The sequence below is a fragment of the Platalea leucorodia genome, assembly GCF_965183815.1.
Source record: "Platalea leucorodia genome assembly, chromosome: 24".
In the NCBI taxonomy this organism is placed as follows: Eukaryota; Metazoa; Chordata; class Aves; order Pelecaniformes; family Threskiornithidae; genus Platalea; species Platalea leucorodia.
This window is the reverse complement of record NC_138846.1, coordinates 2,719,321-2,743,814: the sequence shown is the minus strand read 5'-3', so window position 1 is coordinate 2,743,814 and position 24,494 is coordinate 2,719,321. Positions and strand designations below refer to the sequence as shown.

The window sequence follows — 24,494 nt, the reverse complement described above, 5'->3', positions numbered from 1 at the left end:
GCGGGCCGGGACTGGTCCCCACAGGACCAGTTCCCATACTGGACCAGTCCCATATAGCCCCAGTCCCATACAGCCCCAGCCCCATACAGCCCCAGTCTCCATATAGCACCAGCCCCTCTCCCATACAGCCCCATATAGAACCAGCCCTATACAGCCCCAGCCCTATATAGCACCAGCCCCAGTCCCATACAGCCCCATATAGGACTAGCCCTATACAGCCGCAGTCCCCATATAGCACCAGCCTCATATAGGACTGGTCCCATACAGCCCCAGTCCCCATAGAGCCCCTGTCCCATAGAGCCCCATACATCTCCAGCCCCATATAGCCCCTGTCCCATACAGCCCCTGTCCCATACAGCCCCATGCATCTCCAGCCCCATATAGGACCAGCCCCATACAGCCCCTGTCCTATACAGCCCCGTATAGGACTGGTCCCATACAGCCCCAGTCCCCATAGAGCCCCTGTCCCATACAGCCCCATACATCTCCAGCCCCATATAGGACCAGCCCCATACAGCCCCAGTCCCATACAGCCCCATACATCTCATCTCCAGCCCCATATAGGACCAGCCCCATACAGCCCCAGTCCCATACAGCCCCATACATCTCATCTCCAGCCCCATATAGGACCAGCCCCATACAGCCCCAGCCCCATACCGGTCTCGTCACCCCTCGGCGCAGCCCCCTCCCATCCGGTCCCGGGGGCGTGGCTCAGGGAGTGGGCGTGACTCAGGGAGTGGGCGTGGCTCAGGGAATGGGCGTGGTTAAGGAAGTGGGCGTGGCGTTGCGGCTGCGCGGCGGGCGCCGAGTTGCGCGACGCTCCCTGCCCACGCCCCCGCTCCCTCTCCCGGTCCCCTGCGGCCGCGGCGGGGCGCGGAGTTTGCCTCGGTCCCTGCGCGGCGGCTGCCATGTCCCAAGATGGCGGAGGCGGCGGAGCTGAAGGTGCGGCGGGAGCGGGGGAGGCGAGCGGCGGCGGGGACCGGCACTGCGGGGCTGAGGGGAGCGAGGCGGCGTGGGACCGAGGGGGGCCGTGGGGCTGAGGGGGCCGTGGGGATGCAGTGAGGCAGCGTGGGGCTGAGAGGGTCTGTGGGGCTGAGAGGGTCTGTGGGGCTGAGAGGGTCTGTGGGGCTGAGGGGTCTGTGGGGTCTGTGGGGCTGAGGGGTCTGTGGGGACGGGGCCAGGCGGTGTGGGGCTGAGGGGGTCTGTGGGCCTGAGGGGGGCTGTGGGGCTGAGGGGTCTGTGGGGATGGGGCCAGGCAGTGTGGGGCTGAGGGGTCTGTGGGGATGGGGCCAGGCCGTGTGGGGCTGAGGGGTCTGTGGGGCTGGGGCTGAGGGGGTCTGTGGGGCCTGAGGGGGTCTGTGGGGAAGGGGCCAGGCAGTGTGGGGCTGAGGGGTCTGTGGGGATGGGGCCAGGCCGTGTGGGGCTGAGGGGTCTGTGGGGCTGGGGCTGAGGGGGTCTGTGGGGCCTGAGGGGGTCTGTGGGGATGGGGCCAGGCAGTGTGGGGCTGAGGGGGTCTGTGGGGCCTGAGGGGGTCTGTGGGGAAGGGGCCAGGCAGTGTGGGGCTGAGGGGTCTGTGGGGCCTGAGGGGGTCTGTGGGGAAGGGGCCAGGCCGTGTGGGGCCTGAGGGGGTCTGTGGGGAAGAGGCCAGGCCGTGTGGGGCTGAGGGGTCTGTGGGGATGGGGCCAGGCCGTGTGGGGCTGAGAGGGGCTGTGGGGCTGACGAGTCTGTGGGGATGGGGTCAGGCAGTGTGAGGCTGAGGGGGTCTGTGGGGCTGAAGGCGTCTTTAGGGATGGGACCAGGCAGTGTGGGGCTGAGAGGGCCTGTGGGGCTGAGGGGATGGAGTGAGGCAATGTGGGGCTGAGGGGTCTGTGGGGATGGGGCCAGGCCGTGTGGGGCCTGAGGGGTCTGTGGGGCCTGAGGGGGTCTGTGGGGATGGGGCCAGGCAGTGTGGGGCTGAGGGGGTCTGTGGGGATGGGGCCAGGCCGTGTGGGGCTGAGGGGTCTGTGGGGATGGGGCCAGGCCGTGTGGGGCTGAGGGGTTTTTTGTGGTCGGGGATCTGGTAGCGTGGGGCTGAGGGGGGGTCTGGGGATCAGGCAGCCTGGGGCCGAAGGGATGTGGGAGACCGAGGGGATGCGTGGGGCTGGGGGGCTCTGCAGTGGGCCCCAGCAGGTGTGGGGCTGGGGACGTTTGGGAGACAGGACGGGGTGGCCGTGTGGGGCGGGAGCGGGGGGCTGCGGGGTGGCAGAGCGAGGGGTTAGGGCTGTGCCGGGGCGGTGATGGGTGAACGTGGGGAGGGAGCTGGGTGGGGGGAACGAGGCGTGGGGTGAGGATGGGAACACTGGGAGCGGGGACGCGGGGGGCTGAGGCGAGCCGTGGGGTCCCGGCTCAGGGGCAGAGCCGTGGGGGGAAGGCACAGGGACCAGCGGGGCGAAGGGGCCGTGGGGAGGGTGCCAGGGTCTGGACCTTTGTGCGCTGAGCAGCGGTGAGGCTGTGGACTACGGCAGCGAGCCCGGTGGGCTCGTCCGCTAGAGGAGGGGTCCGAAAGACCTTGGGGGGGCTTCGGAGGTGCAGAGCTGTGGAGAAGAGAGGTAGAAACCCAAAGGAAGGGAGAGCCGAGAGCCAGAGCGGTTCGGAGCCTGGAAGGATGCCAGGGGGTAGGCAGGGGAGCAGAAAATAACGGCAGGCAGGAGAGGGGCCGGTGCGGGGGCAGGTTTGGGGGGCAGTACGGGCGGAGGGGGCAGAGAGCGTGTAACATGGTAGTGCTGCACCAGTGCTCACAGCTGGATGGGGTTTCATCTCCCTCCACTCTCTTTTTCTCGTTTTTTTAGGAGTCAGAGTGTGTCACCACCTTTGCCCACCAGACTGTGGAATATGAAATTGCCCCTGGTAACTAATTCCAAAGCTGATTTTTTTTTTTTTTTCTTTTTCTCCTTGTTGGCGGTTTAATATTTTTTCCCCCACAGGCTGGAATATAGCTCTTAGCTGGCTCAAGTGGCCTAGGAGTCCTGCCCCCTTCCCCGTGCTGGGAACAGTAAGACATTTGGGAACTGGCACCTTTTTGGCAGCCAGCCACAGCAAGAACAGAATTCTCCGGAGTAATATTTGTCTTTCCAGCAGCGCCCTGTCCAAATTTTGATACAGCTTTATGGCCTGATCTTTCTCCTTCCCGTAAAACTTAAGCCTGACTACAGCGGGAGCCCTATCAAGTGGCAAAACGTTAACAATATTAGTGGAGAAACTGGATCCGATAATTGTAATTGAGTGATTTGGGGCTGTGCAGAAGTCGAGCTCCAGCAACCGTGTCCGTAATCCCGCAGTTTGGGCACGTGGTTTAGCCGAGGGTAAAGCCGAGCGCGACCCAGGGCGAAGCGTCCGTAACGTTTTCTGCTCCGCTCCCTCTGCGTTTAAATCCCCGCAGAGGAACTGTGGTTTAAGACCGGGCGTAGCTTAGCGCGCAGGTTTACCTCGCTGGGGCTTGGCCCCCCGGGCGCCAGCCCTTTCGGTGGAGCTTGGCGTTATTTGAGGCTTCTTCAGTTTATTTTTGAATCTCTGCTCCCTTTCCCTCGTCCATCTCCCCTAACCCCCTTTCTGGTTTCCTCGCCAGGAGTTTGTTTAAGCTTTTTACCATCTGTGTCTCATTGTAAAAGCAAGACGAGCCAGTTGAAAACAAAATTATTTCTCCTTATAAAGCCCGTAGTTGGCTTAAGACAATTCCCTTTATTTAAAAGACCGAACGGTGACTCCCCTGGAAAGAGAAGAGGTTTGTGGACGTGCCTTGTTCAACAGCGGCACGATCGGACTCGAGCCTGCTGTGGATCCAGCCGCTTCCCAAGCCTCAGGTGCCCTCTGGAGCTCTCGATTGCTATCTCTTACGCCAGTAAAGAGAGTTTTTTCCGCTGCTCCGATACTCCGAGCAGTAATCGGAGAGGCTTCGGGGGCAGATAAGAGTCCACAGCTGCTGCAGCGGTGGTGACACAGCCATCCTATGTCACGAATGCGATTTGTTTTTTAACGATAAATGTGAATCTCGTGCTGGTGAGCCATGCTACACTAATCTCCTGCCGGTTGAAGGACTCTGTCCGGAGGATTTGGGGGAATAATGGATGTGGGAAGAGGTCGGTTCCTTTACGATGATTGTCGCAAAAGGGGAGGGAGTTGGTAAGAGGAATATTTGATCAATGTGCATCCCTAATGTGTCTTTTCTGGGAGTTGTTTAAAACAGGCACTGTCAAAATTGAGAGACCCCAAGTCAAGCTATGTCCTCTTAAATGACAGCGGTTTCCTGCTTCTAACAAATTCCCCTGACTCCAAAAAGGGGGGGGGGGGGGGGAAGTTAATCATTCTTCTCTCGAACGTGTCACCCAGCAGAGGTAATAGGCAAATCCCACGCGACCTACAGGGTTTTTTCTCTGCAAAACCTTCTCTGAGGCTGTGTCTGTTCTGCGTCAGGGGCCGCATGGCACTTTCTGTAGCGCCAGAGCTGGCTTTGATAGCTTTACCAAATACTTCCCTGTTTGGTTTTTTCCCACTGGGAAGCGGAACATCTGTCACGTTGTCCTCCTGAGACGCTGCGTCGTCGGTGCGTGGGTAACGCGGTCCTAATACAGCGAATTAAACTGCCTTAAAACCTCTCGGGGCACAGACCAGAATCAATTAAGTCATAAGCTTGACCTGTAGATTAAGAGGTGTGCCTCCTAATTCGGTGTTCAGAAGCGACTCTAGAAAACTTGGTCTGTGAGGTGTAAAGTCGAGATGTTCCCGTCAGCTTTTCTCGAAGGAAAATCAGCTCCGTTGGGTTTGAGAATCAATCCGAATGCAAAATACGCCTCCCGTTAAACCGGCGAGGTTCCAGCTTTTATTTTGCATTTCTTTTATCGAAGGGATTGCAGTTTTTTGGCATTTCTGAAGTCGCAGAAGCCAGCCTTTCCCCTCTCTGCGCCCCGGTGCTCCACCGCAGCCGGGTGAAGCCCCTCCGTGGAACCGAAATCGTGGATTTCAACCCCACGCAGTTGTAACTGGTCGGAGAACAATTCTGCTGCTGGTGAATCGGTGTCACTTTGGGAGCCTAAAGGGGAAAGGCTTTCCAGATGCAGAGGGCGGTGGAACTCTGCCCTTTCTTACTGAAAAGGCAGAGTGCTGGGAGTTGCTCGATCCCAGGTTTAACCCTTTTTTTCCTTGCATGAAAGAAAAGATTGTGCTACAATATGTACAAATATATATGCGTGCAAGTATATATGTGCTTCCATAGCCCTCTTTGTCATCCCATGGGTGTTTCTGCTTAAACAAGTAATTCTGAAATCGCGAGTTCAGGAGAAGGATGGTTTTGTGAATGAGGCTGAGACTGAGCTGAGTTTCTAGGTCTGCTACGAACTTGCCTGGTGTGACTGCAGAGGGGTCTCCGAGACCCTTTTTGGTTTTCCTCCTGTGAAATGGGAATAATTCTCTATTTTGTCCTCTTCAGGCATCTCTCGCCTTAACCCTGGCAGGCTTGTTGGACTCGTGGTGAGGATTAGCAGGTTGGGGGGACTCCCGTCAGCGAGGCAGGTTGATAGATGATGCCAGCCTCGGTGGTGCCTGATAGATGTTTTTCCTTAATTGCAGCCTTTCCCATTAATGACCGACGTCTGTTTTCAGATTTGATGTCTGGTGTGTCTCCTTAGAGAAACGTCGGGCCAAAACTGGGCATTCCCAAAGTATATTTTTGAAATAAAAGAATAAAAGCAACGGCTGAAAACCCTTGCGGTCACACTGGGGCTTGGCCTTTCTACGCCAGCCTGAAGAGGCCTTAAAGCGAGAGCTTTAACCCCAGAGAGGTACAAAAAGCTTTAGTTTGAAGGCGAGGTTGACCCTACAAGAAACTGTCAGTGTTTATTCGAAGGGAAGGTGATTTAACCGTCCTTTGGGTATCAGAAACTGCTCAGGCGTCCGTCGGGAAGTGAGCGCGACCTTGTGTATTTCCAGATCCAAACAAAGTATCTAAAAGTAAAAGGCAATCTAAATATTTACGGTTCTGCTACTGACGCATTCTTGATGACAAGGGGAACTTCAAACCTGACAGTGTCTCTTTTAAGGCCTCCACCATCTTCCTTGGTGAACCCATGGCTTGTTTTTGGATCGTGTCTGCTCGCGCAGCAGTTGTAACGGTGGTTGTTTTATTTTCTTGCAGCATATGGTTATGAGCTTTAGGGTATCGGAATTACAAGTTCTCTTGGGCTTTGCTGGAAGGAACAAAAGTGGAAGGAAGCACGAACTTCTCGCAAAGGCCTTACAGCTGCTGAAATCTGGCTGCAGCCCGGCCGTCCAGATGAAAATTAAAGAACTGTACCGGCGGAGGTTCCCGAGAAAGATCTTAACCCCTTCGGACTTGTCAATGCTCCACATTCAGGCAGGGCAGCTGCCCTCGGCCACCGCGCTGACGCAGGGCACGGTGTGTCACCTGCCCTATGACCACAGCTCTGCCGCCGTGCCGGCGGCTCTGCTGCCGCCGGTGCCTGTGCTGGGGCCCAAGCACGAGGCGGACGTTCAGCACTTATCGCCGCCCATCCATCCCGTCCACCCGGACGTCAAGATGAAGAGGCTGCCCTTCTACGATGTTTACGACGAGCTGATCAAACCCACCACGTTAGGTACGTTCCAAAACGCTCGCTCCTCTTGTTCTTGGGAGGCTCCTTCTGTTTGCTCGGGTAGAGAAGACAGAGCAGGAGTGGCGTGATTAGGGCAAGCCGTCAGCGTGGATTCAGAAGGCTGATAGCCAGATGAAAGTGGGATTTCATGGAATCGTAGAAGGGTTTGGGTTGGGAGGGAGCTTTAACGGTCGTCTGACCCAACCCCCTGTCGTGAGCGGGGCCATCTCCGCCCAGACCAGGCTGCTCGGAGCCCCGTCCAGCCGGGCCTTGACCGTCTCCAGGGACGGGGCACCCACCGCCTCTCTGGGCACCCGTGCCAGCGTCTCGCCACCCTCAGCGTAACAAACTTCTTCCTTCCATCTCATCTGCATCTCCCCTCTTTCAGTTTACAACCATTCCCCCTTGTCCTGTCGCTACAGGCCCTGCTAAAACGTCTGTCCCCATCTCTCTTATAAGTCTTGTACGGGCTGCCACGAATGGAAGGTTTTAGTTGCTTGTCAGTCTTGTTCCAAACTTATTTGCATGAAAAAGGGTATTTCTCTCCCAGCTGACACCTTCTCGGTTAAGTGCATGTTCTATAAGTGTACCTAAGTTTTGCATTATTTACTGGTTTTGCCTGATTGAGCCTGGGGTTTTCTTTGCGTTCTGAATTGAGAAACTTCCTCTGGTCTGTGGTACGTCAGCGTTTGGGTCCTAATCCCGAGAGAGTAAAAACCTCGTTCAGTGGGCACGGGCTCCCTTTCCGAACAAATCAGTGAGTGCCAGGAGAGCTAATTGCGAAAAGTGGTTTGTTATTTTTGCAAACAATTGGTGCTCCACCTTCCAGCAAAACAGCTTCTTAAAAATCCTCTGCCACATTTCAGTCCTAATTCTGCCTTAATTACTAACAAAAATGTAGTCCTAAAATCTTCCAATATATCAAATTAATGGACTGTTTTATGCATTGCAGTCCAGCTTGTTGCGAACACGAGGAGAGGTCAGCTCTGTGTTGGTGAGACGACGATGTTGAGCAGGAGACGAACAGGGATCTTGAGTTTAAGAGCAGGAATGGGGTATGGCAAAAGGGCAAAGCCACTTGTTTCTGGACGTGATGTGGGGGCCGAGCGCTCCGATGCTTCCCCATTTGTAAAACAGGGAAAAGAAAATGCTGGGTTTTGCCTAATTCCAGCGAAGCCGTGTGTTTGCTGTAATCTTTAAAATGCTGGTGGGGAGACGTACGGTACAGAGTTAGCCCGGTAATTGCTGGTGGGTTTGGAAGCGCTGCTGCTCCTGGGTGATTTGGGCTTGTGAAGAAAGGAGATTTATTCTGGTTTTTAGAATAAGTTATAATTTGTATTTTTACTTTAGGCCGAGCCCTTCTGGCCTCTTCAGACTAGATCCACCCATCTTATGCCTTTTAAATGGTTTTCGCTTGGATTCGGGGTTGTTTTTCTTTCATATAAACATAGTAACGTTTGCTAAAGTGGAGATAAGCGTGCCTGTGCTCCAACCAAAGCCCCTGCACTTTTGGGGGGGGTTGGTTTTGTTACTGGTTTGCTAAAAATTGCCTTTTCTTAGGTTTGGCTTTGTTCAGTCTCTCAGACAACCTGTGGTTAAGCCTCTTCCCTGAAATGGGATACTCGCCTTGCAAAAGAAATTGGTTTTTTTTCCTGTCCCCTGATAAAACTCCCTTACTTCTGTGTTGGTGCTTGAACTTGAAAGAGTTTTTACGGAATTCCTAGGGGATCGTGGACTTTTATTTTTGGCTTCTGGTGGTTCGTGTCTGTCTTCTCCCTTTAGCTGTGTAAACGTCCCCTTCCCATTCTTTTGTTTTAGTTACTTGGGACAATTCGTTGTAAGTATCCCGACAGGAAGGTTGCGGTGTCAGAAAAACCGCCAGAAATACGGAATACGTGGGAAGGAAGGATGAAGAGAGGGGTGGAGAGGGTGGCGATGGGTGAGGACAGCGAGACGGGGGTTGAGGATAAAGCCTCCTGGTCCGTCCGCGCTCTCTTTGCCGCAAGTGCGGAAGATCCAGGCTTTGGCTTCCCCGCTCCCCATCCTGTACCAAAGCTCTAGCGGCGTTACCGTCAGTTCTGGAGACGTGGGTGTTCCTCTCTGGGTTGGACGAAGGCTGCCAACAGAGCAACGACACCGGTTATAAATTGGTTGTGAGATGGAAGTTGGTTATTGATTACGAATGGAGGTGGCAGAGGACAGAGAACACCGCAGATATTGGTTAGCACCACTTTGACACCACGCGGCTTTACCCCGGCTCTGTTGGGAGCAGCATCAGGGTCCGATATCGTCAGCGAGGAGTGAAAGGCTCAGACAGAAAGTCCTAAGATGGTCAAAATTCCTCTGAATTTCTCCGGTCCGGTCTGCCAGCCTGTTGCCGCTGCCGGTCCCGGGAAGATCTGGCAGGTCATCTGCCAGGAAGCTCAGGGCCTCGCATTCCTCGCATTCCTGAGCTGCAGGAGGCTGGAGAAGCAAAACCCCTCGCCCCGCTGAGGAATCTGTGCTTGAATGTGCTTTTTGGGGAGGCCAGCCTAAGGGTGTCCCTCTCCAAAGAGGACCGAGCTAACCTCCTCTGCAGATCTGTAGTCGCCTATGACCGGCTCATCACAAGTGTTACCACACGCCTTGAAATAAATAAAGGATCAAACTGTGAGATTTACAGGAACACGTGCCGCTGCGGTAATGACCTCGGCTTCGTTTTCTCTTGCTCTGCATCCCAGAGAGCACCAGTGGGAGCTGCTGTTGCTCAGGACCTCTCCTGATGGGTGTAAAAACGAGTGCAGAAGAGGCCGAGTCGTCTCTTTGCAAGGTACCCTGGCTTACAGCGTCAGCGGTCTTCGTTCTCGGGTGCCGACACTGCAAATATTAATGAAATAGCTCCCGGCTGCTGCGAAGGAGGCAGGCGCTTGCCCGTTTTACCGAGGGAGAGGCTCAGGCGCGAAAGAAGTCACTTGGTTAAGGTCAGGGAAAGAGAAGGGGAAATCCTGGTTTATTTTTACGTGTATCTTGCACCAAACGTTTTTACCATGCTCGTCACTAACCCTCCTGTAAAATTCTTGATTCTCCCATTGTGTGGGTTTATTTTTAATCGAGGGCACAGCTGGTTTTCTCTAAATTCACCATGACTGTCCATGTACCCGAGGAGAAAATGGCAACGCCCGATTATTGTTCAGCAACTGTACTTATTCCATAACCACAGTAATTATTATAATTTCTAGGGCAACGGATGACCTCTGGCGTTCCCTTAGCTCCGCATTTGGTCTCGCTCTTCCCAACCCGTCCGCTGATCCCTGTGCAGCGCCGTGCGGAGGGCCCCTGCGTGGAGCTGCAGTTAATTTTGACGACGGATTGCCTTCTGCTTTTAGCGGACGCTGTCCTGTGCTTATTACAAGCCTTGGCGCCTGCAGGTGCAAGAACGACTTAACGATGATTTAATTTGTCTTAAATTCTCTTTTTCAGCCTCAACGAACAGTCAACGGTTTGAAGAAGCTCACTTCACCTTTGCTCTAACCCCCCAGCAAGTCCAGCAGATCCTCACCTCCCGGTAAGGGAAGCGGCGTCTCTCTGGATGCCGCGCAAGCGCGCGTGGCTTCGCTGCTGCGGCTGCGCGTTCTTCCCCAGCGGAATGGGGAGCGGAGTCAGGAGGAAAAATGGGGAGAGTTTGGGTGAGCAGATGAGGGGGTTGGGGACGGTCAGAACAGGAGGAAGAGCTGAACCTGAAGCAATTCCTGTTTCTCTGCTCCAGCGCAGTATGTGAGAATAAAACGCCAAGCTGGGTGGCAGAAGGGGAATTCCTTGATGTCAGCGCTGCTGTGCTGCTTACAGCCGTTGAGGGCCTGCCTGAAAGCCTGCAGGGTGCAATTACTGTATGGAAGAGAGAAAATGTGGCAATCGGGAGAAAAACGTGCAAGTTCATCCCAAAATTTAGGACTGCCCTCCGCCTCTGCCTACAAACACAATCGTTTGTTTGCGTTGGCGAGTTTGTAGCTGGCATTATGTTCTCAAAGCTCAGCAGCAGCAAGAATCTTTGAGGTTGATTTTCTCCTTTTCCCACCGCTCTCCCTTCTGTTCAGTGGGCTTTTGCTTTACGTCCTGGTTTGGGAGTTTTGCCTGCTGGTTCCGACAGGTATTGCCTGTTTTTACAATTCAGCTGCACTGGTTTTATTCGTAATATAACTCACCTGTATCAATGTCAGTATAACTTAATAAAAATTTACGCTGTTGGAGTTGTAATTCTCTATTAAGTGCTGCCGACAGTCTCAAGACCTTCTTTTCTGTTGCAGAGATATCTTACCGGGTGCCAAATGTGATTACACTATACAGGTGCAATTAAGGTAAGGTAACGTCTTTTTGATGAATGTGCTGTGTTCCCTGAGCTCGTGTGTCGGTCTTAATTTGTCCTTGATTTTGGTGAATCTCGCTTTTAGCGCTTGGTTTGGTTCGAAATTGCGTGTCAGGTTGCTCAGAGGAAATTTTAAATGTTTGGTGCTACATTCTGAACGCGGGTTTCTATATGGGAGGGAGGGTTTCTATATGGGAGGGAGGGTTTCTATATGGGAGGGAGCCTCTGATAAACCCTGATGTGCAACACCAAACCACAGGGGTCTTCCTGGACTCGGCGAGGCTGAGTTGCCTCTGGGTGACGCTCTGCTGGCACAGGCCTTGCACACAAGTTTTCTCGATTTTAAGCGCAGTGAAATTTAATCTTTTTCAGAGTTTGCACGCCGATATAGAACTCGCTTCTCTCTCTTCTCCATTTTAATGATTTGCCTGCTTGCAGATGCATTGCAAAAGGCGGAATAAGCCGCAGAAACTCCATTACCTTAAAATTTGAACATTTGTTTAATATTCACCCAGCTATTGCTCATGAAAATGCATGACGTGTTGGAGAGTGTGAGTAGAAAATACTTGGAAGTGCTACACGGATTGCCCTCTGATTCTTGCAGTCAGTGCCGGGGTGGTTATTTAAGCGCCTGCCCACACTGTCCTACGGCACTGAACAGGAACCGAGGAGGCTCTTGCTCAACACTCAACCCCCGGCAGGGTTAAAAAATGTTAAATTTTATTATCGGGGCTTGAACTTGGCAAAGAGACAGAGAATCACTGCTGTACTCTCAGGAAAAAAAGCGGTGAGGAGTTTCGGATATCTGGAAGTCTGAAGAAAAGCGTTGTTTGAAGACTTTGGTTTAATTCAAAAGAGAGCCTGTTGGTTTTCAGGAGGGCGTTCTGTATTAATTATGGTTCTGTGGCAACGCCTCTCCGATTTGGGGCTTTACAGTCGCAGTTTCCCTGCTGTGCCCATCTGCTCCGCTCTTGTGCGCAGAGCCGGTGGGGCGAAGCGTGCGGGCATCCTGTTCCCTGAAACGCATCAGGAGGTGGATGCTTGGAAACGTCTCTTCTGCAGCGCAGAAAACCCCCGCGTCTGTTTTTGAAGGACCGGTTTGGGTGTATGTGCCTCTGACGATGTTTTAGATGTTGGAGATGAAACAGAGTTTACCACATAGTCCACCGGGAGTCTCCTGGGGTGTCCAGAGCGCATCCCTTCCCCGAAGAGGTGAACCCTCCTTCGGCAAACTTCAGTGCAGGAGTTAAAAACGATGGTGGGATCGTTTCTTCTCTCCACTGATCTGCTCCAGCCTATGCGGTATCCTCATGTTCCCAAGCAAGAAAAGGATTAACTCTCGGTTTTATTCTTTGTTTTATTTGGCAAGCAGAGAGAGGTTAAAAAACAATAAGATCAGATTTATTTTTCAAGAACATTGGTGGCGTGGCTCTGCATCGGCGTGACATGCCAGGGCTTGATCTCGCAGCTCCGAAGGCAGCGGCCGAGGTCGCAGTCTGACTCAGGGCTCCGCGGCAGGGCTGCGGTTTCAGCGTGGGGAGCCGTCTCTGGCAGAGCAGCCTCCTTGGAGAGAAACCAGAGCGCACGGCCATCTGATTAACTGGGATTAGGGTTTGAACCAGAGCCCGCTCTGGGTTGCTGGTGCTGACGGTTGGACTCGATGATCTTCAAGGTCTTTTCCAACCAAAATGACTCCATGATGAGGGAGGCAACGGTCGGATATCGAGTGGTGACAGAAGAGCTTTGGGAGTCCAAGCAGTAACCAGTCTGTCCTATTGCGAGATCCACTTCGGGTCAAATATAACTTGTTAGTTCCTCAGGTGCTTTTGCTGGGTAACTTAAACAGACGTAGTTCCTTGCATCTTCAAGTGCTGCAGAATCTATGGGTGAAGCTGCACGTGAACGCGCCCAAACCCGGATTCAACCATCCGATACGAGGCTGCTGGGCTGGGAATTCTGTCAGGGTGGCCAGAGCGAGCGGCAGTCCTCCTTCGCCCGAAGCGGCAGCCGGGGTAGCTGTCCGCACCACTTCAACCCGCAGCTGGGTTTGTGTCATTTTTCGGAAGGATGTTGGGCCAGAGAAAGACATTTTGCCTTTGAAACCACGATCATGGACAGCTTAGATTGTCCTCTGGGCTGAATAAAACGAGCCCTGCCCCTGCGCACTTCGCAGCACGCGCGTTAGCAGTTGTTTCAAGTCGCTGGCGTTTTTCTGCCGTGTTTCTCGTATCGCTTTTGCCGCGCGGAGGGTTTGAAACACGCGTAGGGCGGTTCATCTGCTCATGTGTTTGCCAGCCGTTGACCTGTTCTGCTTGGAAAATGTTTTCCCCTTTTTACGGGGAAGTTTGGCTGCCGTTTTTTGCGAGCGTCACCACTCACTTGCCAGTTTCTCCCTCCTGCTTCTTAGGTTTTGCTTGTGTGAAACCAGCTGTCCCCAAGAAGATTACTTCCCTCCTAATTTATTTGTCAAGGTCAATGGAAAACTCTGTCCCCTGCCTGTGAGTAAATCTTATTTCTTCTTAATATGTTGTAGACTGAAGTCTGCCCTTTTACACAGCTGCAGCTCCCAGCGAGTGCAGTGGGAACGTATTTTCCGGAGATTAAAGACTGACTTGAAGAAATGGTGTGGTCAGAGTGCAAAACTGATTTCATGTTACGGGGCTGTGGATTGGTGGTGAAAGCTGCTCTTTGATTCAAGGAGCGTGGTCTTGAAGTAGAAGAATATGCAAACTTTGGGCCCGATTTTTTTTTTTTTTTTTTTTGAACCAGCAGATGCCCTCTCGTTTTTTGGAACGCCTCTTTTGGCGAGAAACTTGGTAATAAAAATGCAGAGTAAAATCTGAGTTTAACGGAATAATGGCGCTGCCTTTAGTTTCTCACGTTGCAGGAAGAGCTGGATGCTCCAGTCAAGGCTGGGGTCCTTTGTGCTGGGTAACGTGTAAAAATATACTAAGAAATAGCGCTTGCCCCATTTACAGTCCAAAAAGGGATGCGATCCAGCGCCACACCGAGGAGAGGTATCGGAGGTGTGACCGTCTCAGGCCGTTCCCTGTCTGCTCTCCCACGCTGGCCTTGCTGCGTTACAGCTGGCGCTTTTTGCAAGCAAACCTGCGGAACGGCCTCTAATGCTCTGCCTGAGCCGCTCCCTTCGTATTTTTAGAGATTTGCATTTTTTGCCTCAGATATTCTGTCTGGTTTTGGCCAAGACGATTAGTAGCCCGCTTTTTTAAAAAAATAAAATAGAGAGAGGTCGTTTCCGGCCTGGTGGGGCGGAAAGAGGGAAGCGCATGTGAGATGCGAGATGGCTGAAGGGTCCCCCCTGCTTCTGCTCTCAGATAAGGTTTCTGGCGTTCATTTGGCTGAGTCATCTGCAGCTGAGAAGCTGTTTGTACGGGCTGCGCGCACCACAGCAGCTCGAGGGGAAGGCTTTTTTTGTTTTACTTCTGCTTCAACTCAGGGGCGGCTGCTGAATCAGTCTCAGGCTGCCCAGTCCGAGGGCGATGAAAAAAGGGTGGTGTAAATCTCTCTGAGCCACAGAAAAGGCACTCTCGGGCTGAACAGTGGGACGGGTTTCTAATCGAGTTGGAATGTGGCTATAACGAAGCAAAAATGCGATCAGCGTGAGATTTGTCACAGGATGTAATTTTTTAGCTTCCCAGCCTCGTTGAACTGGGTAGGATTTGGGTTTTAATTCAACGCCATTTGTGCAAAACGCATCCCGGACCGACAGGTCTGTGTTCGTGGAGAGGCTGAGCTTACGATGGGATTCCAGTGGGCTCGTCAGCCTAAGGAGATTAGAGGCAGCCTTTATTCTCCCTTTCTTGACATCGAGGAATAATAACGTACTGCTTAGAGATTCGTAGATGTATTCTCATAGGCGTGACGTGAAATGTCATGAGGTGCAATTTGCCGTGAAGAGATTGGGTTTGTAGATTCTTGTATGTGGCCTTACACCTCGGAGAGAATTCATTTAATGCCAGGTAATCTTTCTTTCTTTGCAGGGTTATCTCCCGCCCACGAAAAACGGCGCAGAGCCGAAACGACCCAGCCGCCCCGTCAATATCACTCCGTTGGCACGGCTTTCGGCGACTGTCCCCAACACGATCGTGGTGAACTGGTCGTCGGAGTTTGGCAGGGTGAGTGAGGTGAAAACCATTTCCCGTTTGCTGCTCTTCCTTCGCTGCCAGTCGTTTGCAGCCTCAGGTCTGCAAGGCGGAATCGAGGTCGCTTTTGCAGTAGCATCAAGCTGTGCGGATCCGGGAGAGCCCTCTCCTTTCTGGTGGGTTTTTCTAGGTCTGAGCAGCGTCAACTTCTTTTCAACAGAACTACTCTCTGTCGGTGTACCTGGTGAAGCAGCTGACATCGGTAACGCTGCTACAGAAGCTGAGAGCCAAGGGCATCCGAAATCCAGACCACTCGCGAGCCCTGAGTACGTACCCCTCGTGAGGGTGTTCGATCCGATCCTGTGCTGAGCGTGGGAAGAGAGCGCGGGTCTGAATTAGCAAGCGGGGGCGGTGCGGGTCTTTGGGTGCGTCCCTTCTCGCAAGCCCGCGCGCGCTTGCTGAGGCCTGTTGGTGAGAACTTGACGGGAAGGGAAGGATTGTCAAGATTACGGATTATTTTTCAGTGATGCCATTCAACAGACCTCTAAATCAAACCCTTCTTCAGATCGCTGCCCGTCTCTCTTGTGATCCTTCCAAAACATTTGTCCTCTGAGAAGCAGCAGGAGTGGTGCCGTTGCTGCTTATGCTCAAACTGTACGTGTTTCCCTACAACCAGGCGTTTCCCTACAACCAGGTGTTCCCCCCGTGCTGTCGTTTCACAGGCAGGCTGTAAAATCTTTAAGGCAGGGACTGTCTCCTTGTGCAGCCCCATGGTCCAGCCCAGGAGACCCTTGCTGGAGCTGTTAACCTAATAGTAGTAACGCCCGCTGTCGTAAGCGTTACCTGCCTGTAATTTGGATAAGAAGTGTCACGGTGCAAATTATAAATCATGTCTGTACGTATTTATGCACGTAAAAGGAGGAGGATGTTGACAGGAGACCTTTTTTTCCCCTCCTCTTCTTTCAGTCAAAGAAAAACTAACCGCGGACCCCGACAGCGAGATAGCCACAACGAGCCTACGCGTTTCCCTGATGTGTCCAGTAGGTTCCTGCGGTTTTGTTCCTTCTTGGGCAGGCCTTTGCGAGCAGCTTCCCGCTTCACCTTACCCTCGCGTGGGAACGCTTTGGAGCGAGACGAGAGCTAACGCTGCCGCAGCCCTGCTTCTGTTGAAAAGTCAGCTTTGATGCCTAAATAAAGGCAGAACCGCTTTCTTTCGTGCATAAAAAAAAATTGCTGAGATTGGTGGCCTAAATTGCCTAGCCAAAAAATGTCTTCTGTTGACCCGATCCTTGTCCTTCACCTTCGCTATTAGCATGTGTTTGAGGTCGAAGTGAGCTTAAAAAACATAAAGAAAAGGCAAAAGTACCTTCAGGAGAGGTGGTTTCCTCTCGCACGTGAATTCTTCATTGACGTTTAGTTTAAGGTCTCGTTAAGCGTGCCGGAGCGCTGGGCAGGGGAGGAAAGGGAATAAACGGGGAGTAAGGCCGCGGGCTTTGCTCGGTGCTGCGAGAGGCGCCTTCTACAAAACCAACTTCATTTCTTACTCCTCGTCCCCCAGCTGGGTAAGATGAGGCTGATCGTGCCCTGCCGAGCCATCACGTGCACCCACCTCCAGTGCTTCGATGCAGCGCTCTATCTTCAAATGAATGAGAAGAAACCCACGTGGACTTGTCCTGTGTGCGATAAGAAAGCCCCGTACGACACCCTGATCATCGACGGGTGAGCCGAGCAGGCTTCTGGCGCGGTCTTTAGCCTGGATAATGGTTTTCTTTTTAAGGCTTATCCTCTAACGCTAGCATATATAGACAGGTTACAGCCTCGAGTAACTTAAAATCTGATTTTCATTCCCTGAACCGCTTTGGTGCCAGTCTGGAGAGATTTCTCCCGACGAACAAGAAGCCTTTGTCAAAATCTTGGCTTCCTTGCTGGCAGCCTCTGCAGAGGCAGTAGTGCGGGAACCTGCTTACCGGGGGTTGAACAGAGCCTCCTGTGTACATCGAACAGCCCGTCATAAACCGAAACCTGCAGGTGATATGGGCACGGATTTTAGAATGGTGTATTTACGCGCGAGCCCTTGCAGCGGGCGCTCTCCCCAGCTTGTGCTCCCGCCCCCAGGTTGTTCATGGAAATCCTGAACTCCTGCACGGACTGCGATGAGATCCAGTTCATGGAGGACGGCTCCTGGTGCCCCATGAAGCCGAAGAAGGAGAACCAGGAGGTGTGCCAGACGTCTGCCTTCAGCGGGATCGAGGGTACGGGAGCTATGGTCGCCAACTCTTTTTTTGGACGCCTTGTTTTGCCAAAGCAACGTTTACATTTACAATTTTTACATTTACAAAGCGACATTCGGAGCGTTTTCAGATCCCATCTGGGAGCCGGTATTTGGGATCACACTGAAATACCAGGGGCATGACAGGCACTTAGCACACCGCTGTGGAGTAAGTGCTAGCAAAAGCAAGAAAAATGCAGGTTCCTCTTGAAACTGCAGCGTTAATTCCAGGTGGGCTAGGGAGACCTGACCGTTAGCGTGGGGGTGATCTTCTGTGCTGGGACGGGGTGTGGATTTGCTACGAGCTGTTTGGAAGTCCCGAGTTCCTCGCAGGGTTGTAGCGCTTGCAGAGGCGGCGGTGTTTTGCCCCTCTCCGTTTCAGCAGTTGAAGCTGATCGCTGGTTTTCCTCTGCAGCCGGCTCCCTTTACACTGTGAGCTCCGAGGGCAAGAACGCTTCGGAGGGCAAGAAGAAAGTGGAGGTTATTGACCTCACTCTGGACAGCTCGTCGGACGAGGAGGAGCCGCCTGCCAAGAAGCAGTGCCCGCTCTCCAGCACGGCTCTCCCGGCAGCGGCCGGGCCCAAGGGGTAAGGCAGCGCCGGAACCCGGCCCCCCGCCCTCCTGGGCTTTGGCTTCTTTGGCTTCCTGCTCTCTGCTCGCTTCCCTTCCCGAACGCCGATGCCGTCGCCGTGACCAGCTCCGAGCCCGCTCTGTCCCTGGGAAGCGCTGCCGCTGCTTCCCGCAGCTGGCCGGGGTGGGGTGCCGCGCCAAGGGAGGGCTTGGCTTTGCTCTAGGTGTGGTAGCATCAGGGGTTTGGGGGGTTTTGCTGATAAACGGAGGAATTTTGCCCTCAGCATGCCGTTCTGCTTCTGTTAAGGTTCCTCGGGTCTGTATTCTGTTTCAGGGCATTAAGTATTGATCACCAGCCGTCTTCCGTGCTTCGAAGCCCGCCCATGGCCGCTCTCGGCAGCGACTATCTCTCCAACCTCCCCCTTCCTGACTACCACCCTTCCTACCAGGTGCCCTCGGAGTTTCAAGGTAACGACAAAGACCTCTGGCAGCGCTTTTCAAACGTGCACGATTGTACCAGTTTACCAGACTTCAGCTGGCCGTAACAGCCGGCGCCCTGGCCTGCTCTTCCACTGAGCCGCGGGGGCCTTTGGGCCGCTCACACACGTGGCCTTTCTTGGCCTGGCAGCTACTGCAGATCAGAGCAAGTGGTTTTGAATTCACTGGCCCAACACAGAAGAGGGAAGAAGGAAACTAGAGTACCTCCCTCCTGGGGCACGACTCCGGAGAGATTTCTCTGGGGGCCTGCAGGTGAGATCTTGACTGGCAGAGTAACTCGAAATCTGGTTGTCGGGGTCGCAGGTAGGAACGAGCCAGGGTTTGGCTAGTTATTGTGCCCCAGGGCCACCAGGGAAAGGAGGCTGCGACTTCCTTTCGTGGGCTCTTGTTGTTCCTGGCTGGCGATGTGCGATCCAGGTTGTGCGTCCGAACCCAGCAGGAGGAGAGAGGCTCCCGTCCGTGACCGAGCAGTGAATAACAAACCATTCCCAGGAGCCCGCGGGCCTGGGGATCGCCGCGTGCCGTACGGGAGCGAGTTACGCCTCGGCTGCCCCGCGGAGGCGGGCGTTTAAAGCCTGGGGTTGCCGGCAGGGAGGCTGCTGCCCGGAGAGATGAGGTGACGGGCTCCGGTCCCCCGCCGGCTCGGTGGGAGAGACCTGGAAATCCTCTGTCCCGCGTGCGGTGCACGCGTCCCTCCCGTCCGATGTGACGCGTGCGGAGTCGCTGTCCGATGGTGTTCGGTCGGTCGAGACCCTTAAGCGGCTTTTGCAGAGCGGTTTGAAGCGTCATGGTGTCGCCGGCCCAGCCCCGCGCGGTTTGCCGAGCTTCGCCGGGACTCGGCTGGGGGGCCGGGCCCCCCGCCAGCTCTCGGGGTGTGAAATCGTTCGCCCTGTGCTGCTCCGCCGCTGAGCCCAGGCGATGAGTTCCAGAGGGGCTGTAGGAACGGACGGAGTTTGTGATGGAGTCGGAGCTGGCGCTGGCGCGGTACCTGGTCCTTGGAAGCAGTCCCAGCCCATCTGCCTCCCTCTCCACGGCAGCCCGGTTTGGCTCCCCTTCCGGCCAGCCGCTCATTTACCAGCCAGAGATTTATTTTTCCCCTTTTTATTTTTCTAGGTCTGGATTTGTTTTCCTTCCTCCAAAGTGAAAACCAGGTAAGTTTTTTTTTTTTTTTGGGTTTGTTTCGTTTTGTTTTTCTTTCCTCCTTGCCAAACCTGCAGACTGGCAAATAGATCCCTCTTCACTCAGCCAACCTTCCTCCCCCTCCATCCTCTTCCTCTCTGAGAACCGTCGTAGGACGGCGGCGGGGTCCCACGGCCATCGCCTGACGCCGCAGGGAGATAGGTGGTCGGCCCCGCAGCCGCAGGAGTCCCGGGCTCTCGCCCCTCTGCCCAGCACCTCCCTCCTTTCCCGCGTCTGCTTTCCCGAGCCTGCCGTGCCGAGGCGAGTTCGGAATCGCCGAGGGCTCGGAGCTGGAAATATTTTGCTTCTCCGAGGCGGAATCCACGCAGCCGTAGGAGAGCGGTGGTAGAAAGCGGAGGGATTTGGCGGCGGTCGCCGAGATTTGTCCTGTCGGCGTCGCGCGGAGGCGGCTCAGCGTAGGGCACGGATCCGCGCGCGCGTGGCTTTTCAGGGTGGTCGCTGTAGGCTCCGTCTTCTTTCTCTGTGCTGGGCTTTATTTCTTGCTGCTGCCGCATCTCTTTGCTGCCGTTCTCGCCTCCGAAGCCCGCGCTCGCACGGGGTCGTGCTGACGGGAGGCAGCGGGGGTCGATGGCTCAGGGCCGGTCCTGGTAAACTGGTACATTGCTCTGGGGTCGTCCCTGCGCGAGCCGTCCGCTGCGCGGGACGGGGGCGCGGACCCCGTGAGCCGACGGGGGTTTCTCCTTCGCTTGGCAGCATTACAGCCCCTCCGTGATCACCTCCCTGGATGAGCAGGATGCCCTCGGCCACTTCTTCCAGTACAGAGGCGCCTCCGGCCACTTCATGAACGTGAATCCCCTGGCCCCCGTGATGGCAGGCTCCCACAGCGCCGTCGGCCCGGCCGCCGGCCGCATCAGCAGCATCGTCTCCACCAGCGCGCTGCGGGAGAGCCACGGGCACAACGGGACCGTAAGCGGCGGCGCGGCGCTGCCGGGCTGCAGGCCAGACATCATCTCCCTGGACTAAGGCCGCGCCACTGCCCGTCGTTCCCTCTGCCGGGGCCGGGAGGCGAGGGCCGATCTCCAGCCGCTGCCTTAGGGATCGGCTTCCCCGGCCGGGGCTGGAAGGAGCGGACCGCGGACCGCTGGGTTGCGCCCCCTCTCCTGCTCGAGGCCCGCAGCCCCGGGCCTCCGCGCGCCGGTGGCTTCCGCCTCTGCCAGGACGCTGCGTCCCACGGCCGCGCCTGCGCGGTTTCCGAGGGTCAACCAAACCCCCTGACTTTAAAGAAATATTTTAAAACCGTTTATGTGGCGTAGGATTCCGCCGCGGATCTCGGCGAGGATAAACCAACCGCCCCCTCGGTGGCGGGAGCAGCGCCCGCTCCCCAGAAGCGGGGTGTCCTGCGCTCGCCCCCAGCCCCGGCGCGGACCCTCGCGAGCGCGGCTGGGGCTGCCCCCAGCCCCCCGACGTCGCCCCTCGTTTTGCGGGGGCAGAGCAGAGGCGAGCGGGGCTGCGTTGGAGGACGGGGCGGCGCCGCCGCCCCTGCCCCTCCCTCCCGTGACAGTGAAATTACGACGTATTTTTAAAAAAACGATATAGATTTCTTTTCCTCCTTTTAAATACTTCCCGCGCAGACCTGTACAGAGAACAGAGAGATGATCTATATTTTCAGTTGCAGCTTTTGTACATAGAAAACTCCAAAGACTTCCCCCTTTCTCCGCGCGAGGACTAAATGAAGGTTGCGTCGTCTCCGGGGACGGCGCGTCGCCCGTTGCACAGATTATTTATGTATTTAAACGTATCCTTTAGTTCGTAACCTCTACAGCGCCGTACCTGCTGCTTCGTGAGCGTCCGGAGGGGCTCGCTCCCCGCCGCCGAGCTCCTCGCCCGGCGCAGGGCAGGCGGCTCGCGGCGAGGCCGGAGCGCCGGCAGGTACCACGCTTAGCAATGTTTTTTAGCACCTTTTTTTAACTGCTCCCGGGCCGGGGGAGCAGCGCACAGTATTCTGCTTGGACGATTTCCTACTTCTTGTATCGTAACTGCGGTAAATCTTTCGATGCAATAAAGGTGTAAATGCGGAGGACCTGCCCGCTCCTGCGGCGACCGGGCGCGCGGCGCCGCAGCCGAACCCCCGCGGCTCTGGGGTGAGGAGCAGGGGGCTGGGGGCAAGAGCGCACGGGTTTTGGGGGTTTCTGAACATCGGGAATCGCGCGCGGGCGGGGATTTGTTCTCACCCGTGTGGCACCGAGGTGCCGGGCTGGCTCGCGGCGGGCTCGGCTCGCCTGCGTCCCCTCACTGCTCTGCTTTCCCTGCGGCCAGAGGTGCCCGGCGCGGGACCCCGGTCCCCCGGTAAGCGCAGCGGCCGCGCTGCCGGCACTGCCGGGGCGACAACGCGCCTTTCGTAGACCCAGTGCTCCGTTACACGCGGCGGGAGCGGCTGGCGGCTTGGCTCGGGCCCGCACCGGCTCCGTACCGCGCTGCTTGACCCCTCGGGGCCGTCGCTGCGAGCACAGAGCCCACCTCACGCCCAAAGAACCCCCCCGGTGCCCGCTACCGCGATGGGGGACCCCGGCCTTGGTCGGCTGATGGGTGCTGACCGGAGCCGCGTCCCCTCCGCGCCGTCCCACCACCCGCGCCCCCGTCCCGCTCCAACGCGGACTCCGGTCCCGGTGGGCAGCAGCTTTATTCCCGGCGGCGGGAGCGGCGCGACGCTGCCCTAGGGCCCGACGCGTCCCTGCTCCCCGCGGGACTGCAGCCAGAGCCGAAGGGCGAACTTGGTGCCGGTGCTGACCCGCTCCACGTCCTCCCCTTCGGCGGGAGCCGCGGTCAGGAAGGTGCCGGTCGGCAGCTGGGCGCTGCGGGAGGAGCCGCTGCTCAGCTCGGTGATGCTGAGGGAGGGCGGGCGGTGAGGGCGGGGGCGACGCGGGGCCTGGGGCTCCGCACCCCTTTCCCAGAGCCGGCGGGAGCCGCTCCCGCGTCCCTCCTCACCCCACGGTGGGCGGCAGCGCCGCGGGGACGCGTCCCCAACACTCCGCTCCGTCCTCGGTGGCTGCGATGGCCTCCAGGAGCGGGGGCTCCAGCCAGGCGTAGGCGCTCACCTCGCTCTCGCTGGGCCGCATCCTGGCCTGGCGCCCGGCGCGGGGTCAAACCGGGGCGCCCGGCGCGGGGTCAAACAGGGGCGCCCCCGGCGTGGGGTCAAACCGGGGCCCCCGGCGCGGGGTCAAACAGGGGCGCCCCCGGCGTGGGGTCAAACCGGGGCGCCCCCAGCCCGGCCCCCACCCAGCGCTCACCCACCTCCAGCCGCTGGTGGGGCTCGGCGCAGAGCAGCAGCAGGTAGGCGACGATGTGGTGGCGGCGCGGCAGCCCCCGGCTCAGCGCGGGCGGGTAGATGGACTGGGGGCGAGACGCACGCGGTCAGCGGGTGCTGCCCCCCACCCAAGGGTGCTCGGCCCCCCCCCGGGCGCGGGACGTCACCTCCCAGAGGCCCAGCATCCGCCAGGAGAAGCTGCCGGCCTCCAGGCGCAGCCCCGTCTCCTCCTCCAGCTCCCGCAGCGCCGCGTCCAGCAGCTGCGGCCAAGGCGGGGGTCAGGGTGCGCCGCCACCCCGGCTCCCGCCGCCCCGGCCGCTCGTCGCCGCGCCGTCCCCTCACCTCCTCGCCCGGCTCCACGTGTCCCCCTGCGAGGAGCCGGGGGTCAGGGGCGCCCCGCGGCGCCCCGCACCCCGGTTTCCCGGCGGCCGGACTCACCGGGCGGCACCCAGACGTTGGGGAAGGCGCGGAGGCCGCCGGCGCGGCGGGTGAGCAGGACGCGGCCGGTGCTGGCCTGCAGCAGCGCGGCCGCCCCCACCGCCACCCCGCGGCCCCGCAGCTCGGCGGGGAGGGCGAGCGCCGGCCGCTGCCCCAGGCGCTTGGCGGGGCAGGAGCGGGGTCTCTGCGGGGAGCGGGGGGCGTCGGGGGGCGCCGGGGGCAGCGGGCGCCCGGGGCGCGGCCCCCACCCACCTGCAGCAGGGCGACGGCGGAGCCGGGGAAGGCCGCGTCCGAGAGGAGGAAGCGGCCGCGCTCCAGCCCGCAGCTCACCGCCGCCGCGTCCTCGTGCGCCGCGCAGAAAGCGCCGGTGACGCTCTGCGGGGGAGCGAGAGGGCGGCGGCGTGGCCACCGTGGCCGCCAACATGGCCGCCAACATGGCACCGCCATGGCACCACGATGGCCGCCAACACGGCACCGCGGCGGCCACCGCCACGGCACCGCACGGGACGCGCGCCCGCAGCCAGCCAGCGCGTGCACGCTCGGGTGCGCGCCCCCGCACACTCCCGCAGGCCCTGCCCCCCCCTTGCACGCTCACCCTCGTCCCGCTGTGCACCCCCCGCCTCGTGCACGCTGTGCCCCCCCCTTGCACGCTCACACCCTGTCCTGCTGTGCGCACCCCTTTTGCACACTCACTCTCCTTGTCCTGCTCTGCACCCCCTTGCACACTCCCCCCCTTGCACCCCTCTTGCACCCACACCCCCCTTGCACCCCTCTTGCACCCACACCCCCCTTGCACCCCCCTTGCACACTCCCCCCCCTTGCACCCCTCTTGCACCCACACCCCCCTTGCAACCCCCCTTGCACACTCCCCCCCTTGCACCCCTCTTGCACGCACACCCCCGTTGCACCCCCCACGCCCTCTTGCACACTCCCCCCCTTGCACCCCCCTTGCACAGCCCCCCCCTTGCACACCCCTTGCACCCCCCACCCCCCCTTACACACTCCCCCCTTGCACCCCCCTCCCTTGCACCCCCTTTACACCCCCCCCGCCCCCCCCCGTACCTGCCCGAAGCGCGCGGGCCCCCCCGCCCCGCCCCGCCTCACGTGCACCAGCACGCGCGCCATATCCCCGCCACGGGCGCGCGGCCTTCCCCCGGGGGTGGGCGTGGCCTCCGCGAGGGGCGTGGCCTGGCGGCGAGAGCGCCCC

The 24,494-nt window shown here is 57.4% G+C and overlaps 2 protein-coding genes across 10 annotated transcripts; one reads left to right on the top strand and one right to left on the bottom strand.

Annotated features, from left to right (window-relative positions):
• Window positions 1-804: 804 nt before the first annotated feature.
• PIAS3 (protein inhibitor of activated STAT 3) lies at window positions 805-20,568 on the top strand (the record flags this gene model as incomplete). Of its 2 annotated transcripts, none has more annotated exons than XM_082332860.1 (14): window positions 805-942; window positions 6,167-6,626; window positions 10,083-10,167; window positions 10,907-10,957; window positions 13,373-13,463; window positions 14,967-15,101; window positions 15,289-15,394; window positions 16,035-16,108; window positions 16,627-16,787; window positions 17,184-17,320; window positions 17,753-17,924; window positions 18,242-18,375; window positions 19,519-19,556; window positions 20,299-20,568. In XM_082332860.1, the coding sequence occupies exons 1-14, from the start codon at window positions 919-921 to the stop codon at window positions 20,566-20,568; spliced, it is 1,938 nt and encodes a 645-aa protein (XP_082188986.1). In that variant the 5' UTR covers window positions 805-918. The 2 variants fall into 2 exon arrangements, with proteins under 2 accessions (XP_082188986.1, XP_082188987.1); XM_082332861.1 differs by lacking the exon at window positions 6,167-6,626 and adding an exon at window positions 2,829-2,886.
• Window positions 20,569-21,558: 990 nt separating this feature from the next.
• Window positions 21,559-24,430, bottom strand: NUDT17 (nudix hydrolase 17). 8 transcript variants are annotated; one of them, XM_082332869.1, is made up of 8 exons: window positions 24,350-24,430; window positions 23,540-23,662; window positions 23,288-23,471; window positions 23,192-23,217; window positions 23,017-23,109; window positions 22,837-22,935; window positions 22,531-22,667; window positions 22,126-22,430 (listed from the first exon to the last, which is right to left on the bottom strand). In XM_082332869.1, the coding sequence occupies exons 1-8, from the start codon at window positions 24,410-24,412 to the stop codon at window positions 22,259-22,261; spliced, it is 897 nt and encodes a 298-aa protein (XP_082188995.1). In that variant the 5' UTR covers window positions 24,413-24,430; the 3' UTR covers window positions 22,126-22,258. The 8 variants fall into 8 exon arrangements, with proteins under 8 accessions (XP_082188991.1, XP_082188989.1, XP_082188990.1 ...); XM_082332865.1 differs by lacking the exon at window positions 24,350-24,430 and having other exon boundaries at window positions 21,559-22,430; window positions 22,833-22,935; window positions 23,540-23,860; XM_082332863.1 differs by having other exon boundaries at window positions 21,559-22,430; window positions 22,833-22,935; window positions 23,192-23,662.
• Window positions 24,431-24,494: the final 64 nt, after the last annotated feature.